Source organism: Varroa destructor, unplaced genomic scaffold, assembly GCF_002443255.2.
Source record: "Varroa destructor unplaced genomic scaffold, Vdes_3.0 BEIS01000006.1, whole genome shotgun sequence".
Taxonomy (NCBI): Eukaryota; Metazoa; Arthropoda; class Arachnida; order Mesostigmata; family Varroidae; genus Varroa; species Varroa destructor.
In genome coordinates this window covers 25,906,786-25,927,488 of record NW_019211459.1, presented here as the reverse complement: position 1 = coordinate 25,927,488, position 20,703 = coordinate 25,906,786, and the positions used below count along the sequence as shown (strand labels likewise).

The 20,703-nt window shown below is 40.9% G+C and overlaps 2 protein-coding genes and 1 long non-coding RNA gene across 9 annotated transcripts in view; 2 read left to right on the top strand and 1 right to left on the bottom strand.

Annotated features, from left to right (window-relative positions):
• Window positions 1-18,805, top strand: part of LOC111252543 (uncharacterized) — a 28,514-nt gene extending 9,709 nt beyond the window's left edge. Inside the window, exon 5 of one of the 7 annotated variants that reach the window (XM_086993540.1) lies at window positions 18,165-18,805. In XM_086993540.1, coding sequence (XP_086849666.1) covers window positions 18,165-18,252 — 88 coding nt within the window. In that variant the 3' untranslated portion in view covers window positions 18,253-18,805. The other 6 variants (XM_086993536.1, XM_086993533.1, XM_086993537.1 and 3 more) reach the window with 6 other exon arrangements.
• LOC111252548 (uncharacterized) overlaps window positions 1-20,703 on the bottom strand; it is a 55,878-nt gene that overhangs the window by 15,516 nt on the left and 19,659 nt on the right. The window contains exons 3-5 of the long non-coding RNA XR_002674270.2: window positions 10,214-10,578; window positions 8,967-9,094; window positions 8,432-8,481 (exon numbers count right to left, since the gene is read on the bottom strand). This is a non-coding gene — a long non-coding RNA (uncharacterized LOC111252548). The remainder of the gene's footprint in view (window positions 1-8,431; window positions 8,482-8,966; window positions 9,095-10,213; window positions 10,579-20,703) is intronic.
• LOC111252537 (prestin-like) overlaps window positions 14,944-20,703 on the top strand; it is a 106,038-nt gene continuing 100,278 nt past the window's right edge. Inside the window, exon 1 of the mRNA XM_022810638.2 lies at window positions 14,944-16,068. The gene's annotated coding sequence lies outside the window, so the exon portion shown is untranslated. The remainder of the gene's footprint in view (window positions 16,069-20,703) is intronic.

Here is a 20,703-nt window from a genome sequence, read left to right as displayed (position 1 = left end):
GTCTTCAATTCGTCCTATAAATTTGCGAACGGTACCCAAGCAAGCTTTTTTTTTTTTTGCCGAAATGATGTCTGGCTGTGGACTAACATTTAGCACACAGAGGAAAATATAACGTCAAATGGCAAGCCTCACAATGAGATCAGAAAAGAAAACTAATTTCACACCAAGCAACGCTGTTGTGCGAAGCTCTGATGGCCTCAGACACTGAGGACGGTCGCGATCAATCGGATTCGGAGCCAGCTCAATATTGAAAGTGATTAGAAATGAAAACGTGGAACGTTTGCTAATTGCGCTAAGTTTTATCCAATGGCTATTTCGGTCAAACTCTTGTAATTTCAATAGACACACTAACGAAAGTATCAGTATGTACCGGGTGCGTGTGAGAATCGTTGATATGTTGAGTAAAGCAAGCACAATTATTTCTGTTGTCAAATCTTTTACGCAAGAGAAAATGTTCAAATCGTGGATGGGGGATTTAACGGTCGTGCCGCGAAGTGCGGGGTTGGGGGCAAGGTTGTCCATTTGGATTCAATTGTTTTGCTCCCTACAAACGTATTGCATTTTTGGGGTAGCTGGGATCGTTAATTGCTTTTATTGCATATTGATTATTGTAGCTCAGAGTAATTCTCGATGACGCTGGTGAGCTGTCATGTATGGGAGTTTGTGGTTAAGCTCGAACGAAGAATTGCTAAAAAAATTGCCAAGGCCTGCATCGAAATCGCCGGGTGGACAAAGAACAGATGTATGCTTTATCCTGCTGTGTATGTTTTTTTTTCCGCGCGCGTGACGTTTCGAGCATATCAGTTCGCGTGCATCGTTCCGCAGTGATCGGAGCATCGGCCAGCCTCGCCCTGCAAAATATGCACCATGAACACTATACAAGGAAATGGCCTCCGTTTGTTTAATAAAGAATCTAGCTTGTCACTTATAACGATTCTAAACAAACAAATAAGATAAATTCATATGAGGACGAACTAAATTGTTGGATAGGTCTCCGGTGCAGTTCCCCAACAGAAATCACGTATTGCGACTGGGCGTGTCGATAACGGCTTACGTACATCGCTAAGAACTAGATAAAAGAGAATACGGTGATCGGCTAGCACGATTCAACTAGCTCCATCGTCTGCCATTGTTATAGGACGTTGTCATAAGCGAAGCTACCACTGGGATGTGGTGTCTCCGTGACGGTGCGGGGATTTCGTATGTGCCTTCTCAAAGCCTAAAGCCTTGTTTTACAGCTCGTGTTTTCGTTTTGAAGACCTTAAGTTGTCGATAGATCTTGTATAGGTCCCATTATGGGCACATGTTGTATTGTGAACCCTTCAAGTAAGCTTAATTTAACGGCGCCTCGTAAACGATTACGTGAATTTTTCGAATATGATCGGTATCACGAAACATTTAATTCATAAGTCAGAATTTGGTTAGTATAAGGATACTCGATCAGTATAACGAAACGGATTGAAGAGCTAAGCGTTTCGTTGAAATAGTCAAAACAGACTAATTCTGTCTTCAAGCGGACGCCATCAGAGTAATTTGCATCGTGTGATTAATGCAAATCTAATTGTTTCAATACAGCCGGAAGATCCGCAAGTTTAATCTTCACATTTCTATTCTATGGCTAGCTACGTGAAAACTTAAGCATGCGGGTTAGACCATGTCCAGCTAATGCGACTGCACGAAAGTTTACATACAAAACATCAAGGATTTCAACTCTGTCACAATTGTTACCGTGTGTTGACAAGGCATTTCAGTGAAATGTGATTTGTTAGAATGGGCCGATCGAACGAACTGTTAGAAATTTGTTGACGGTATTTTAAGTTAGCGCAACTGGCAACTTCTAAGAACTATGCTACCGACTGGGTTGAAGGAACCAAAAAACAGGTCTGTCATCAACATCACGCGAGCGTCAGTGAAGAAGTGTGGGTCGAATTCTGGACAAATCGATTTTGTCTATTGCGTATAAGTGATTGTTCCTATGCTAGAGTGGCTTCCTTTTGTGACAAGCTTTGAATATGAGTTATCTCGTATGCTTGTGTCACCGTTACTATATTCATGTCCTGAGAATTTTCTTACGGAAAAAAAATCCGCTTTTCTGCTCGGTAGCTGCTCAATTGAATCGATTTAATATTATAGTAGAAACAAAGTATACTATACGACTTGGGTGGTGTTAGAACCAGTTTGCTAGCTACGAAGAACAAACTCATCTTACTTCTGGCCTAAACGGCTGGGAGAGATAATTTCCAGTGATGGTGTCGCCAAGTTATTGGACATGCCTATCCGTACAACACACTTCGAACTTTAATAAAACGTAACTACGACAAAGTTTTCCTTCCGTATCCGTACCGTAGGTGCTTGTCCTATCTAGTTGTTCTTTATCACTGTCTAGCGGAAAAACAAGTTCTTGACGCTGAGAAAAATTTGAAACGTTTTTATTTTGAGTTCTTGCTAAGGTGCGAGAAAGCCCTCGTCAACTATAATCATTTATATAAGAGTTAGTCTATTGTAGAGAAACACATTTTCTTTTTGCGCTTATTCATATACAACTACACCCTCGAGGGATTTAGTCAGACAGTCTTTTATAATAAAGTCATCCATAAATACACAATTTGCATCGTGCTAAATCTTGACACGTGTTCGAGTCCATGGTGTGGTAAAGAATGAACGCTAGTTCGAGTGCACTTGGCCTCTCTTTGATACTACCCTTGCAGTATCTCGCGTGTTAATGTAATTGTTTACAATAGCGAGTCAGATAGAACGAGCCCCTGTGGCCTTACGGGAAAGTTTAATTCAAAATGCCACGAGGTCCTAGCCAACTATGCCGACGTTTACAGTTATCATTGTTGGACAGGAACGAATATGTATAGCGGAATATGTATAGTTTAAGACTTACGTGCGCCGATGTGAAGATCAGCATCTTTTTTTGCCAATTGTGTCACAAGCACTCATTCGGTTGTTAAGCAGATAGACCCTTTCATCAAAGCGGTCCCAAAGAACATTGAAGCCTTACTAAAGACCGCCTTGAATAAGAGGGTTCCTGATAGATGTTGTTGTCGCGAGGCAACGCCTCCCCTTTCTTGAAATATACGAAGAGTGTTAGAAGGGCCTTTGGAGCGCGTAAACATACCTTGTAATTGTAGCCTTTATAGTACAAAGCGTAAAAAGAAAGTATAATTCCAGCTAAAACGCCCATTTATATGTATATGGACGTACAGCAGTGATTTTGGCTAACAAGAATAAGCCAGGCTTATTGCCTGTCCCAAACATAATAACCATCTACGTCTGCCTGCGGATGAACTAATCGTTCCTTTTCCTCTATTCTTGTTTGATTGTTGTAGAATGTACCCTACCGTATCAGGCTGACATGGTATTGCCGAACCAAACTAATGTCAATGTGATAGACTATGAAACCCGTATTGCCTGGTAACGAAAGCAACTCAATCTGCTGTATCTGAGTGTCGGTAAAGAGTAGTGTACACTTTTTCCACTATGATTTATTCGTTAGTTGCTGCTGCGGCCGTCGTCGTTTGCGCGCTCGTAATTATGACGCGGTAGATGATTTATGGTCAGTTCTTATTGTACACGTAAAGTATATATATATATACACACGACTTTCTGGTAGTTCCGACTCGAGAGCTGCGGTTTCAGCAACGCTATAAACCGGCCGCTCGTAAGTAAGCCGTGCATCGCTTACTCGCTTACCAAACGAGCAGAACAATTCGTCGAATCTATTTAATCCATGAACGTATCGCCCTACTTCGCTGAAGCAGCGTCATAACGCGACTCATCGGTCTCAGTTGACTACATATGTCAAAAACAACACCTCATACAACGCAACGATAATCTGGGTTAGACAATGGGTCGCTAGCTAATGATTCGCTTTTAATCGTAGAGATGCATAATGTTTACCGGAAGTCGACGGAAGGTCGACGACGGCAGGGGCAACAGCGAAAGCAAGCTAATTATGTCACTGGAGGGTGGCAAGCGCATTTTTTCGCTATCAAAAGATGGCACTTGATATGTTTTTTTTCCAGGGACGTCAAATCACGCCAATTCGATGTGGAAATTCGTGGGCTTAACTTCATTTGTTGCAAAATTGTCGAAGAGGAAACTTAAATAAGGTCTCGGCGACGGCGCAATAAACTTTCGGATGTAGACAGCCCAATGTATTCCACACACATGCTTCGTTACACAATAATGAGTGAAAATATATATATCTTCAGATTACAATTTGAAACAGTCAGACAGATTTTACAGGTAAACAAGCGTTGAAGGGAGCATCCACAGAACACAAAAAATGTTCAGTTTTCATAACTGCTTACCTTATAGTGTACGTGGCCTCTGAACTAAGTGGACAACGTATATGAAACTATGTAACCTAATAGAGGTCTAACTTTCACTTATACAATAGGCAGGAGACTATGATGAGCTTAAAACGTGCCGACGACTTCTTATTTGTACCCTGTGGATGTCGCTTTTACGATAAACGCCCTTTTGACCACTTGATGACAAAAATTACATGTCGAAAAATCTAACCGCCAAAAGTTCCAGCCTCATCTTTGTGCGTCCTTCGACCTTCATCGTTCTCGAAGAGATTTAAAAAATACAATAATAAATAAACTCCAATAACACAGCTCTAAGTCCCCTTGAACAATCCTATTATACGTATAGATTCCCTAAACGTCGAATCTTCTAAGCTTTTCCGCATAAAGCAATCCAGAAGGCAACACATGGCTTTTTAAGCCAATTATTTACTAAGTCTGTCTACTCCGTAAGTCTTCCTGTTCATCATCGCTATGCCGTTATATTTTAATTGGTAGATTGTTAAAAGGAACGTCTAGTCACAATGTATTTGCCCCACGAAAGAAAATCTCTGTTGATGAGCAATGGCCAGGCTTGATCACTTAATCGTCAAAAACGGTAGTTCAAATTACCCCTAGCTGACGTGATCGATAAGGCATACGGTGTACGAACGAATTTGACGAAACAGATATCACTCAGACCGATTTATTTTCTAAAATGATCTACGATATTGTAGAAAACGTAAAAATTCATTTGATTGAATGAAGTCCATTTAATATCTTCTTCAAAAGCCAGCTGTGATTATAGTGAGCTCCAGTTTCCCAACCTAGCTCTTAAAAACAACAATAGGTTAATTGCTATGCTATCTGTGAGCGTTAACCTAGATTAGTGAATTAGTTAATATATTATATTAATTATATACAAATTGACGAACGTTTTGAGCAAACTAGAAATTAACTATCCCCTGTAAATACTACAATACGTACGTCAATAGGATGCCAGAATCACCAGATGCGTTTATCGTAAGCCAACGTGGTTAGTTTTGTATATACATATATATGGGTGGGCATGTCTTTTGAAAGCTTTTTTTTCGTGCTATTAATAAACGGCTGATCCAGTTCATCTTTTACATTACTTTCGACGAAGAAAAATAAAACAATAAAAAACGACAGTAAAGGTACGAACAGAACCCGTGAATAGGCCGTATTTGTAGAGCGGCCTCACATTTATTATGCCTAGGTATTACGAGGCCTGTAAATATTGAAGGTCTTCTGAACAGTCCCTTCCAGAAGTTTAAGCGGTTAAATAGGTAAGAATTTCATGCTATTTTCGTTGCAACTAAAGAGACCTCTGCTAAAGACCTCAGGTAGTAAAACAGTTTCAATACACTATATATAATGTCTGTTTCAAAGGAATAGAGCCACACCGAAGTGCGTCGATTAAAGTTGTTTTTATATTACCGAAACAGACTTGCATTATTTGGGTGCGTACCATGTGGCACCATCTGTTGATAAAACGTACTTGTGCTTGAAGCGTCAAGTTTTCAAAATAAAGCACAAAATAAGATTACACTTGGTCATGACGATCGCGATCAAGAACTTTCAACACAGACAAGCTGGGCTATGCTTCCCAAAAAGGATTCGCCCTAAACGCCCTTGTAATTAGGCACACCTTCAGGTGGTAATGCGTATCGGTTCAATTTCAAGTGGTTAGTATACATTAATTTTTCTAGTGTACGCAAGAAAGATGTACACAGTGCCCCACATATGAACATTAAATCAATTACAAACCATGTCCTTGGTTTGTATCTGACGAAGGCAAAAATGGAACCCCTTGACAAATAACATAAAAATAGAAACGTAGGTAGCTATACTGTACTTTTAGCTTCAAATACACGAAGTTTGTCAAGGTCGCTCCAAAAGACGACCCGAAAACCAATATGATAATGGTCCGTACGAACGTGTAATTTATGATGTGACGACGCAGATCCGGATTTCACTAAAAGTGCTTTATGTTCTCGTGTAAAATAGCACTATCTAAAAATCACTATTGATATAATAAGGCAAACCTAACGGCTAGAGTCATAAATGGTGAGGTAAAGAAGGGGAGACATTTGAAATTAAACCCACTCCAGAACGCTGCGACGAACTTCAAACGGTAAGAAAATGAAAAAGCTTAAAAACGTACGTGTAAGACTGGCTACGTATTTTGACATCTACGAAAAATAAGCGAAGAATTGCGCGGCACGCAATTTTCTAAATTATAGACATTTGGGAGAACAAATAATACTCACCATACATACTATGGAAGAGTTCCCGATAGGTTTGGTTGTTACAGAACTCGGATTGTACGTTTCTGCTAATCCAAAACGAGTTTTATTTATTATAGCTATCAGATTGGTTGTTCTAATCGTGCGTCAACCACGGTGACAATCTTGAAATGCATTTAAGATAATAAGAAAGCCAAATCGTCGAAGTTTCATGAAACAGGTTTCGTTTCTATAGCTGTCTAAGGAGTTTAATGGCTGAGATCTGCTCCTGACGCTTCAGGGTCCAGTACAAATGTTCCACTATTATTTATATTAATAAATAAGGAGCAGTGGCTTAAGGTTTAGAAAAGTTTTTCCTTAGCGGAATCATCTTTTGTTTCGATGAACGCAAAAGTGAGTTATTCATCCCATGCTTATCTGCGACAGACTCCGCTCAAGTCTCTAAACTGAACTCCTTTCATATCCAACGACCTTTTGGATTCGTTCGCGGTTTGCCTGTATTTACGGAATGTTCCTGATCTATTTAGTAGCCTCACGTATAAATCCATACTTTTTCAATTAATTGGCTGTGCTATTAGTCCCATGATCTACCAACCTTCGCAAAATTGTAAATGTCCAGATTTTTATGTCTCGCCGTTGCACTTGTTTGCTCCGGTCGTCGCGTATCAACTAGGCCGTTCACATATATGTATGATATAGATGAAAAAATCGTGTTCGTTATGGCCGCGCCTTACTTCAATAAACAATTAAATCTTATGGTAGCGGCTAGTTCATAGCATTTTTTAGTCGGTATCCTTGTTATGGCAGCTTTAAGCTGTTACCGTTACCGTTTGGCTTTAGCATCAGTTCATAGGTATAATGGTCTACGTGCCATCAGCATGTTTCCGGTCTGACTAGTTGAGGCCGACGCGAAACTCGGTAGCAACTCGCCGTTGATTACGATACGCACAGGAAAAACCCTCCTATTCGAAGGTGACTAGAGGATAATCAGATCATATTTTTTTTTTCTTTATTACCGTTTTTGTATGTTTGTTACGAAACTCCCATATAAAATTGGTAGCATTCAAAGACCAGTTACGTTCAGTCTTCGATGAGGAGTGGTCACAAGGTTCTGTGTTCCCTCTAGGTAACCCTCATGCGCATTGAGCTAATAATTACTCATGAAGTAAGCTGGATTTTAAGAGAAGTCGGACCTTTGGCTTCTGTGCTATCGCAAGGAGAAGCATTTTGAGATTACATCGTGGTATAAAAGAGCTCTAAATTATTAAGTTAGCCTAGGGAAAGTACTACATTACAAGCTAATAAAGTTAGTCTACTTTCAATGTTCTGTATGTAATAGAACGACTACACGTATACACATGTCAAATAGATAAAAGCTTATAGGTAGGTCAACATTAATTGGAAAACGAGCACGGTGTTTCAATATTCCGCAAGCAGCCCTGAAGAACTACTCTACTGTTGCGAAAAAGAGGCTTCGCCTTTGATAAATATAATCTTAAAAAAAATAAAGGAAAACAAGAGATCTTTAATTCTGAGTCAAGGAGTAACCGTTTCGCTCAAGCGCATACTATCAAAAAAAAAATCCGAAGCTTTGAAATGTCGAAGGATTCCCCCAGTAGATATTTTTGCCCCTCGTTTGAATTCATTATCCCTTTCATATCATGAACGTCTTCATATTCACTTTACCGGTTTATTTAGCATTGATAGTGGGGTGACCAGATCGAAGCTCTACTTTTGCTGCAAAAGAGCTTCTTTCCCTCTGTATTTTCTTGTAAGGCATCGATAACAGAAGCAAAAATTAGCTGCAACAAATACTGAGCACTAACCGAATCATTCACGAGCGAGGCTCGCGTTCATACCAACCTTGACGGCCTTCGATGAACGGAGAAAGTAAAGATTTCTGGTCAGCCAGCCTGTAAATGATTTGCGGTGGTTATTTTTGCGTGATTCCGATATTCAGGAGGGACTGGCGTTGTCGCCGCAAACGGCACACACAGATATGACCTTACGGTCCAAAGGCACCTGCCCTGTGAGAGAGAAAGCCCCGTGCTCGTGTTTTGTACTTTATAATAGTTCTAGTAGTAATGATGGGTGGCGCATAAATAATTCTGGGATGCATTTTGCCCCAGTTTCGTTGGAGTAACAGTCTAGCTCTATATCAAAATCCGGTACCAGAGCACCATTGAATGCTCTCATCACCATGTTAATGCAAACGGTACCCACTTTGGCTTTGCGCCATGATGTGTGAAATGAGTTGGTGCTACCCTTTCCATATAAAAACGTAGTGTGACTGTGACAGAAAAAAAAACAATAGAAAGATAAATGCTACTCGGATCATAGGCTACATACGTATTCAAACAGCTGTACGTTCGATAAAAAAGATTTACACCGCACTTACATGCGTAATCTGCTCTGGCAATTGCGTCGTCGAAAATATTTTTTATCTTCTGCGGCGGTTCTGGTCGAATGAACTATTGTTTGGATGACTCCGTACCGTGACTGGTAGGACTGTCGTTTTGAAACCTCCTGAAAGGGTATTCGCCATTTTGTGGAATTAAATTACTGCATGACAAAACCTTAAGGTCACTTCAAGAGGTTTAACCTTCTAATCGTTCCCAGGGGTCTGGCTGCATTGGCGCATTAACTTGTGCTCAAGCCAGCGTGATTCGTAACCTCCATAGCTTCTAACAACATTGAATGAATCTTGTACGATAGAGAGTACTCGTAGCGGGCTTTAGACCGAGTGGTCAAGATAAACTTAGCACTTACCATCCAGCCAAACGAAAAATTGACAAATCTAAGTTTGTAGTAGATTCAAAACACGACCGAAAAAAAGTATGCGTAGAACAATTGTTAAAATAAAGACTACTTCAAGAGACAAAAAAATGTAAAAATTATGTCACGTTTACAGATCATTTTGAAAAATCATTGGCATCATTTTTACTACAGAGGCAAAAACGATTGCCTCTGTAGTAAAAATATGAAAACGTACAAACAATTTGAATAGATCAAACGAACCGATCATGTGTAGCTGTGATCACAAGTCATATATTTCTGGTATTTTGGGCTAAAATTTGATTTTTTTTTATGAAAGCTAGCTCATGGCAAATTTTTCCATGTTTCTGCGCTCTACAAAAATACCAAATTATATTAAGGAAAAGATAGAGCAATTAATAAACCTACCAAATGCTTTTTGTAAATGTGTTCTAATTGAACCATTTCAAAAATTATCTATATGTATACACAAGGTATCCCAAAAACGTATGTACAGGTTGAATGATTATAACTCTAGTCCCTTTTTACATATAATCTTATATATTTAAATTTTATACATTGAATATATGACTTTTCCTACTACGGCAGATATTCCGTAAAATGATTATCGTCCTAATCAAGACACTGCTGATAACAATAGGCTCAACAATAAAGCTTCGATCAACTTGCAAATTTTCCAGTGTCGTTGGTTTTCTGGCATAGATAGTCGTCACGCTAATAATGTGCAGGTGCTCCGTCCTGCTGGAAATAAAAATTGTCGTTTTCACCGAAATCCCAATGCGTGGTAAAGCAGATTGTTGTAGTAAATCTAAGCAATTGCCACCCGTCTCTGTTCTGTCAAGAAAAGAATGGTCCAATTAAAGTGCGTACCTTTTTTAAGATACCCTTTACGTATAACCCTTTGCTCAAAAATGAGCATAGAGACCTTAGTGCGTCCATGTCAAATCGTTTTTACTGGTTGCTTAGGCGTCAAAAGGCTCATAATCACGTTGATTGTAGAATAGCTCCCTGAAAAATTATGTCAGTAAATCTTTTGGCACTTCCGGAAGAGTCGAAGTTACTTCAATTCGTAATTACTAGATCTGGGCGTGTGGCTTCCGAGTATCGGCTCGAAGACAAACCCAGATCGAAGAAGGTCGCACTATCAAGATCCAAACACCGGTTGCTTCGTACAGGTTTTTCGACCGTCAGGGAGTCGTTTAATACGAATTCATGCCGTTCGATCTCGTATTGACCTGGAAGCACAATCAAAAAGCTTTAAGGGGATTGAACGATTCTATCCAATGCAAAAGACCTTAACTATGGCCTAACAAGTTTTGGGTTCGCCGTTACGACAATGCACTGGCCCACACTTCAGCCCGCGTACAGTGATTCTTGCAAAAGACTCGATACGTGGGCCCTAGACCCGTAATCACCGGGCCTAGCTCCTGCAACTTTTTCCTAAAACTAAAGAAAAGTCTAAAAAGGCAGCGTTATGACGCAATACAAAAAAGATGTTTAAATAATATTGCCGAAGTTGACGCTTGTTCGACGATCGAATTCGAAGCGTTCTGAGTCTTGGAAAAAAACGCTGTCATAAGTGTAAAGGAAAAGCGCTAAAGAAGCGTTTTTCTCAATCGGCACAACTGCAAAAATACGTAGCAGTGTGGAAAGAGCGTCTCCATTATTTTTAAACAAAGCGTTGTATATATACATATATAGAAAACAAGGTTGAGAGACGTTTTTGAGCAGGATAAAACAACAGAAGAGAAGATCTGAAAAGGCTAGTATAAGGGAAGGGTCAGCCAGACTATCGTGGCAAAGATCTTCAATCGAGTCTAGTCTCTGAGAAAAAGATTGCCATGTTCCTTACTTCTCAGTATTCGATTCATTCGTGGTGTGGACTACTTACCACCCAGGATAATATGACCACTATAGAACCGAAACTGCAGTGTAAGCGTGATAGTGACTGTAACACACGAGGCGGGCTCCAAACCCCTCCTCCATCAAAAGTATCTCAACCCACATCATACCGTCTCTTAAACATAGCTTAATTTCGAAAAAATATGAACGGAATTAATTCAAATTTGTATATTATGGTTAACTAGATAAACATGCGGTTCATCGGTGTTAACTAATGATTCAAGTCAGGATAAATTAGAGGAAGATAAGTAGAATGCGATTAAAAGAAGTAATAACGAACAGGAAAAGCCCTATATGCGCAAATGTTATTTGACTTTAGTCCTACTCTACGATATTACAGAGTTTCCGGAGAGCATCTGCAGCTGACGGGCTTTCACCCCGTGTTAAAGCTGAACGATGTATTTTGCAATGCATCTACCCAAAACAGTCCCATCTCAGCCCAGCGAACATTGTGCGACAATCGGACGACAATTTATACTAGATCGACCGATTTTTTACCGAAAGGATCCAATGTTATGACTTCTGACACAGCCTGTAAGGCATATTTACATTTCACGTAGTATAGAATCTTCCCAGAGGATCATATCTACTCAGATATTATTCTATGATTCAATAGCGCATTTCTGCAAATTTACTCTCCCTTGTTTAAGTTTGCCTAATGTAAGTATTTAGTTACGTGCCTGCTGAAGTGTTCCTAGGCCACCAATTATGCCTTCCCGATCGTATTGTACCGTAGCAAATAAAAGCTAGTAACATATCTACCTAAACATCATGCAACGATTATATCCAACAAGATAATCAGATATATCAGCATAAAATTTTAGCGTGTGTCCTTACATAGATGATCGGATTAGAATTACTAAAGCTATATCCTATTAGCGATCTCTTTCCCGATGAATATTAAGATTCATCCAATCAACGATTATCACAGAGCTGCTTATAAAAGTAAAGCGACTGTACACAAACAAATCTACCATAGATATATTAAGTTGCGCGATCTACGAAAACCAGCCGCCGCCGCCTCATAAAAATGCCCCAAGACATCTATATCGAAATATATTTGTGCATATCGTATACAAATAAATTAACTGGACGCTCGTCGAGGTTAGCCAGTCGACGGTCGCCACTGACGCTAATCTCTTACCGGCGCTCGGCAAGCGCCGCTGTGAATAATCTGTGATCGGCGTACCGACGTCTTCGACTTCTGTTTCAAGTCAGTAAAAGCAGGCCAACACGAATTTGCCCCCGATTTCAGTGCAGCGGCCTCGCGTCCGTTACAGTCTCTTCACTGCTATTGCCGGTCGATTATCATCACTCCAGCGTTATAATGAAGGTGAACGCTGAATGAAGCGATCTGAGAGTGTGTTGCAGTTTTAGCTTCGTCCATTCATTTAGCCACCTATCTATTTACCTTCGAGTAGTAACCAGTGGGTAGACAGCCGGCGCCCGAGGGCTTAAGATTACAGCTGTTGCAGTTAAACGTTGTTGCCAATAGCGGCGCGGCTGCTTCGACCGCTTCGGCCGCTGCCAGTGAAGGATTATGCCTGCATCCACACGTGGCAATACCGGCGGCTGGTGCAGGTGGTAGATTAATGGCGTGTTTCTTATTGCAATTATTGTTTTACCATTTTTGATGTTGTTCTTGTTGCTACCAAGCATGGGATCAACAGGCAGGCAGACGGACGGACGGACGGACGAACAGACAGACAGACAGACAGACAGACGCACACGCGCACGCGCACACAGACACACAGTAGAAAAGGGTAACAACGAAAGGCGGCTGGTCTGGCAATAATAAGCGCGAAGCGAACAACTGGCCAGAAATAGACGCATGTCTTTTAGATATTCTGAAGCTTGCTAAAAATGGTGTTTAATAGACGACACAGAGGGCGGCGTCGGCGACGCTGCCACGACCGCTACTATAAATCTGCACGTACAACTACTGCAAGTATATGTAAAGTATATGATCAGTGTTACGCTAGTGTCATTAAGCTGGCTATTATTAGACAGGTCGACGGATAGAAGCGGGCCATAATCAGTGAATATTGGCTTTAGAACTATCTTTCAGTTACTATTTATATTCGGGGTGATTTTTATTTGTATTTTTCATTGCCTTATCTGTGTGGTTGATTATGTCAGGCGTGAAGGGAATTCATGTGTGCACAGAATATAAAACGCGGATGAGATCGAAATAGATTACACAGACATGTTGAGAGAACAAACATTTTTTTCAAATTTTATGGAAAATAGTTCGCTTGGTCGGTTTAATAGGTGAAAGCTGTCTAATTGAACTTGTAGGGATAGTAACTTCACATTAGTCTACGTTATCAATAATAATGTGAAATCGAAACTAGCTTCCGAAAACCTGTTGAGCCCTGTCTGCCAAAATGACGGATCATATTTGTTATTGATAAATTTACACTATACATAATATACTAGTGTACATAGTTTCAAGATTTTTTTGGCAGCGAGAAGAACCTAGGTTATTTTATATTCGACAGTCAGTTATTCTTCGCTTATGAGCTTCTTGTTGATTTTGTTGTTTTTTTCCATACGCGGTACACCTAATCCAAAGGAACGTAAGTACGTCCACCTGAAGACATCAATCAATCAACCAACTGACGTCTCGATTTTTGACGTGAAGTCAAGACTTGCATAAATATAGCTGATTGAATACCCAGAATAGTTTAATCGGAAAGCAGAGGCGCTCAAACAAGTAACTCATTCTATGATAAAGTAGAGACCATACTGCTGCACATTCATTGGTTCACCTTCAGTAATATATTTATATATAATTAGACCGAGGTAAGGCAGGACCCTTTGTCTAGAATGCATCCATAGACACACGTGTTTTAGGCACTGACTAATGGTTTGTTTGCCCTAGCCTGATCTTTTCGATGATTTGCTTTGATGTTATGGCAAAAGCAGTTCTTTGTCTTTTATTTGGCTCAGTTTCTCGTACCAACTATAGGAGAGCGAACCACCGTGACATCAGAAAACCCCACGATTAGCCAGCAATGTGATAACCGTGCAAGAATAAAATCCGAACGAAAAATGCTGCCAAAAAAACGCGCCGGCCTTCAGCGGCGGCCGCGCAAAGGTCGTCGTTATGCACTGAGAGAGACATGAATGATATCTGCTGGTGTCTTTGCATTTAACATTATCATGTTGAAATATGTGTGCAAAAAGTTGGGTCTGCCCAAACACACTTCGTTTCCGAACTCGCTGCACGCATTCGGCTATCGCTTCATAAATCGCTCAAGCGTCATACGAACAGGTCGACGCGGCTGATTTCTCCGATAACTCGGTAGGGTGGCTGAGTGTCACGAAAAGATCAGTTGTTCACTCAGCTGCCGTCCAGCACCTGAAGTCTGCCATAATAGTCCGTTCGATCTGTCTCATCAAAATGAACAAAATGTCTCTGTCCTAGGCTCAACACGGCGAGCAACTGCTCACGGCTTCAGTACCAGCGGAAACGTATTCCTCCTCGCTCTCTAACGCCTCGGACGAAAACCCCATAAAGTCCCGTTTGGTCCTCAAGTCTCTCCCCAAACCCCCGGTCCGTTTACCCCTTCTTCGTTTTGTTAGCAGCGAACCTTTTCACTCATTCTCGCCGCTAGCCCTCGCCGTAGTCGACTTGCCGGCCTGCTGATGTAAGGAACGCTTGCCGATCGCGTGAAGGCTTGCTTTTAGTAGTCAGCAGTGACTCGAATGGATCGACAGACCAGACGCCGGCGACGTCGTCATCTCGTGCGCGTGTCATCATTCCAACCCAAAGCATAGATACGGATAGAGAAGCATGCACGCAAACGCTTTGAACGAATTAACAACGATTACTTCGCATCAGTTCCCTAGAATATGAACGGAGAGCGCTAATAGCACGTGGCTTGTATGCAGTGGATGACACGCTGCGACATAATCTTCTGAGCTGTGAAACCTGCAGCGAAGAAAGGATTGCCTCTATAGATTGAGTCAGACTACTAATTAAAAACTCCTAATACAAGTAATGCGTCTAATATAGTATTTTAAGCGAACTCGTTGGCAGAATTCCGATCGCCAGGAACAGTATTGTGTGTAGCGGAGGTAGCTAAGCGCTGGGTGGGCGCGCGGAGAACAAACTTGACACCGCATAATAATATAGATACATAACTACAGAATGAAAGAGAAATACGTCATCTAGATTAATGGTGCGGATAAGTGGACAACGATAGAAAGGTCTTCGGCTTTTTTGAGTTTATCAGTTAATCGGACACTGAAACGCTTCAAACGCAACCCCGCGAACCGACTGAGTCGAAGATTAGAATAACTGTTCCGCGATAGTGATAGCTTGACAAGAAGAGGCCAACAAACTAACGGTAACTAGTGTTGTATATCTGTCGTGCCTTTTCAAACATTCGGGCGTGCTTCCGGTCGACAGGCCAATTTGGTCCGATAGGGTATCCTGATGATCTTGGGCGCACGTAAAGCAATAGCGAACTAAGAGGCTTGCTGCTTTGGTGCATGGGAACGCCCGAGATGTGCCAAATGTGCGACAAGTATGTATGCAGCAGTCTCTAACAGATACGCAGGAGTTAAATGCCGTTAGCTTTGAAGACAAACAGAAGTAGCAAGTGATTGTGTGGCCATAGACACTATTGCTTTAGCAAGTAAAATGGAGTAACGTCGATTAAAAGCAAACCGTTTGATGAACTTGTTCTGTATATTGTGTGAGGCATTATCGGATGTACTCTGACTGTGCAACTAAGCTGGCGTCCCAAAACCAAGTGGGTTCTACTTTGTGTGTACGCAAAAAGCCATACCGCCAATAGTCGATTGTGAAAAAGGTAAGCTGAATGATAGTCCCTTACAGCAAGTCCACAAAAAGACAAGCTATAATAATAATTGTATTTGACCTATTCTACCCGAGTGCGACATGAACAGGGTTCAGTATAATAATTCGATACGGTCCAAAGTATGGTTTTGCCATAGCCCTTCTGATACCAATACCATTGAAATAGACCGCAGAAGGCTGAGCGACCTTGCGCCATTGAGCACCAACAATAGAGAAAAGCACGCTTGATGCAGTCCCTACTTGTCCCGTTTAGAAAATACACTGTAGAGGAACAACGACGATGGCAGGGGACAATGACGTGAAGACGACGACTTCAGATTGCTCAGTGCTTAACTCGTTACAGAATACTTAGTCGGCGCTTCCTCCACTAAAACCCATAGATTTAGAGTGCAATCGAGAATCGTTACGGCTTAGGCCTACAAATAACGGCTAGCATATCCCATCGGAATTGTGTATGCTGCCTTAACGCATGCATAGTAACCATAAAAGTCACCTGTAAACCGTGTATGTAGCGGTGTTTAAAGGCAATATCGGACCTAAAATACGAAACATTTATTTGAATGTACATTGTGGTACACTGAAGTTCGGATATGATCCGTGTAGGAAACTTTCATTCTTTTTCAAAGGCCCATATGCATATCGCTAAGTGCACGCTTTGAAGGTTATCTGAGAAGTAATAACAGCGGAGCGGGGCATTCACAATAGCCTTTATGAAGATCCGGTATAAAAAGAAACACTTCACTTATGTCTATCTGTAATTTAGACTGGATCAAGTCATTTTTTAGTATCTACTAAGTAAAGTTAAACCAATGGAGGCCATCACATCTTGGGGCATTTAGTATCACCAACAGAAAGAGTCACCGAGACAATAGGACGGTGAAGAATCACTTTCGATTGCATGATTATCGGGCATCATAATTTCAGAGCGATCTTCCGGTTCGATGGCATAATTTTCAACGGCGTCGACCCTGAGGAATTGAGGCCATATATTAGGCTATTTGAATACCTTGACTAACAATCAGCTAAATAAATAAACAACAATTAGCTAGTTATTGTTGCTTTTGTGGAACTTCTACTATTGTTCTCTAAACATTCCTAGCTTTCATTAAATTCAGACCATAGTACTCTAGAGGTTTTCTAGGTGTTCATCCCTAGCTCATTTCTAGTTCACTCATGTAGAAGGGCTACTGCCAATTACAAGACGGTAGATTCTATGAGTATATAGGGAATATGTAAAAAAAAAACTTAGCCTAATGTCTTCTGTGCATTAACTATAACGTTCGCTACTTAATATAGATACTGACGATTATCATCTCATTCAATATTCTCTGCTCTGATAACGCTTACCAAACGATAAACAAAAAAACAACACACGGATTATTGCACCGGCATTGCCAATAGATTGCCTACTACAACGCTCCTAGACCCGAGCAGTAACATATAATAATATTATTGAAGGTTAAATTAAAACTATATATATATGTATATAACGCGGTAGAAATGTTGTAAGAAATCTATGAGCTGTTGTTGTAGCAGCTCAATAGCGTGAAAAATTTCGATCGGTCGCTTCGAAAGAAATCTTTATCGGGAAAGGTAAGGCAATCCTCCGACTAGAACGCGTTGACGGAAATTAAAGCAACTTTCGGACAATAGTCGCCCCTCTTTGTTGCTGAACACTTTCGATGGATGGAGCGTAGCTTTTATGCGGATATCAATTAAATAAACGTATTTGGACAAAACAAAATTGTGTACGTTAAGAAAAAGGCTCGACTCATATCGTCTTCGCGGAAACGGCCCATCCTAAATGGCTTTGAACGGCGCATGCGGCCAATACGGTAAATCACATTTGTATTCAATAACGATTTGGTAAGGGCAAGATGGTAAACAAGCGATTTATCAATTGAACGGACCCCATTGTCAATGTGTGCTGGGCGGCATTTACCGATCACATCACTTAAAGGTGGCTATGACCATCGAAAAAACTAGGAAATGGAGACTGATAGAATATACGAACGGTACCGTTCATAACTCCTATTGCATTTGCCACTGCCAGTTAACGTAGGCTTGCGTTTTCTGTTCAATTTTCAGTCACAGCGCTGCAGGGCAGAAGGAACAAATGCCGTTTGAGCCTATCGATTTGATTCACACTTATGGGCCGTTATGTGCGACCCAATAGAACGGAAAGTAAACGCGCTCGATCCGGTCGTGTATTAAAGGCCACGGGTCGGCTAACGATGCTCGACTATAGAAAAAGACACCAGATCGACTATTTTCTATCGCTATGCTAAGGAACACGTAACAAGAATGCAATTGCCCATAGCTTGGCTTCCCAAACAAATGTAACTGAAGTAAAGCTGGCGAACACAGGACGCTTATAAAAATGAATAATGACAAATCATAAATACGTACGTACATGTTCTCCATAGCGTTAACATGCTAGAATTGCATGTGTGGGTTTACCCTGTTCAATTTACCGCAACAAAAAACCTCCTCTTCATAGAAATGAACATTACTCATGGATACAACAAAGCATATCTTTAAAGCCCGTGAGAAATGACTGTAGTTATAAATGTCACTTGGCGTTTAGTTGATATCGATTGGAATTAGCACGCCTATGACTCAACAAAGCATAGACTTCTTGAAATAAAGACCTGTCAGGAAACAGGGACTTAAGCCGTAGTCTATATTCGCTATGCTAGAGGCCCGTCAAAGCACGGCACCCTTCAACGAATACGGTTTTCAATTTGTCAGCTCTACTACAACAGTCTCCTCTAATTAATGTTTCTCGTTTTTTTTCGGGGGGGTGGGGGTGGGGGGTGGGGGGTGGGGGCATAGAAACAACGGTTAATCCGCTTGACCTTTTTAAATTATTTCAATCGAGAGCATTAATAATGAATGCTATAGCCCATACAAACATAGCTATAGTCCAGTCCAGTATTCTACCGAATGGCCTATTCGTTCCCAAACAGTGAATGTTATCTGTAGCCTTTCGGGCACATGTAGGAGAACATATCGTAAGATTCGCACCTGTACAGTGTGTTTGTACAGCAGGCTTCGTAGCTTCCGGAAAATGGCGCCGTGTGGTAGCGGAAAATAGCGTGAGGAAAGTCGTGTCGAAGGTCTTTGAATTAAGACAAATCAAACCGATACCATAGCTAAAGCGTCTGGCGGAAACGCCTATTTACGATGTATTGTTGTCTACTTAAGCTTATTTAAATTAGTCCTAATCTTTCCGTGTTTCCGTGACTGACTTAAAAGCAAGGTTCTCCTAATGGCAACACCTCAAAACGTTAAGATTTGTTAAACGACATACGTCATAGACATATGGGGCAATGTAATGAATTGCCATTACGAACGATTACATGAAGGAGAAAACTAACTGATCCAAAGGCATCGAGCGATAGATAAGAGTTCTAAATGAGTCTTCTATTTATGTCTAGATGTTCGGTAGCAAACCGCTTCTCTAGATAGAACCGTTTGCGCACTTCAGGTCGAGGCCTTCCGTGTGGTTGCCCTATATGTATATATTTACTAATATGGTATATACAGTTTCCGGCTTGCTAACACGACAGGTTCGACTTTTATAACTCATTTCGCAATGCCACTGACAATAAAACCATAACGTGTCACCTGCTAACCAACTAGAGCTAACATATAATCAACTATATTTTAACGGGACCACTATTTCGTTAGCGTTAAACCCCGTGACCTTGCAGATCATTTGAGATAAATAGCAAATTCTATAATTAGCTCCGACAAAAATCAATGAAATGTCCATTTTGAAAAGTAATTATAGCCAGCTAACTTGAACAGTTCCATACCTCTACAAACGACACTGAGCTAATTATAAAGTACGAGCTACCGCCCAGCTACTTCAGTAGTCATGCGGCTTCCATGTTGACTGTATTGAGGTTAAAACAATACTAGGCCCGAAACGGTCTTCGCAGATGCCTATAGATTATTAGTGCTATATAAAACGCTACTGGTTTATTGGCGTTCGCGCTTGAAACAGCGGTCTGCATAGAATTTCTAGTTTACCAGTTTGTACTTATCTACCAGTGGCTGTGTATAAAGATAGGTGCACACCTGAGAATTGGGCACTACGAAACAACCGAGCGTGAACACCGTTCCCTGATCGGTTAGAAACGTTACACATATGAGAGTACCGATACGAGCATCAGACTTAAATAGCAAATGGTTTTGCCCTACGTGCTCAGCTATGCATTGCCCACGAACGTAAACTAATGCATAGCTTAGAACACCTATAATATTCCGAGCGGAGACAAAGATGTCTATTATTAGGTCCAGTTAAGGAAATGTTTCGGATTTTACTGCATGAAACTGAAATCCTCTATCGAATCTAGTTAGACAAACATGATAGCACTGGACCATTACGGCGACAGGTAAAGGTTAAGATTTTTATTTCAACGGCTTTCTCTCCTCTAACCTTGCTCAATTTTGACCTAATTTATCCGGCTCTACTTACTTGCGCTTTTAGCTAGATCCTTAGCACAGATTATAGATCCAAAACGGTTCGTCCCATACGTAAAAATGTCCACACTGAAACGGGATGAACACCGATATAACTGTAGGCAAACTTATCTACCTAGCTGAATATGCATGCCTT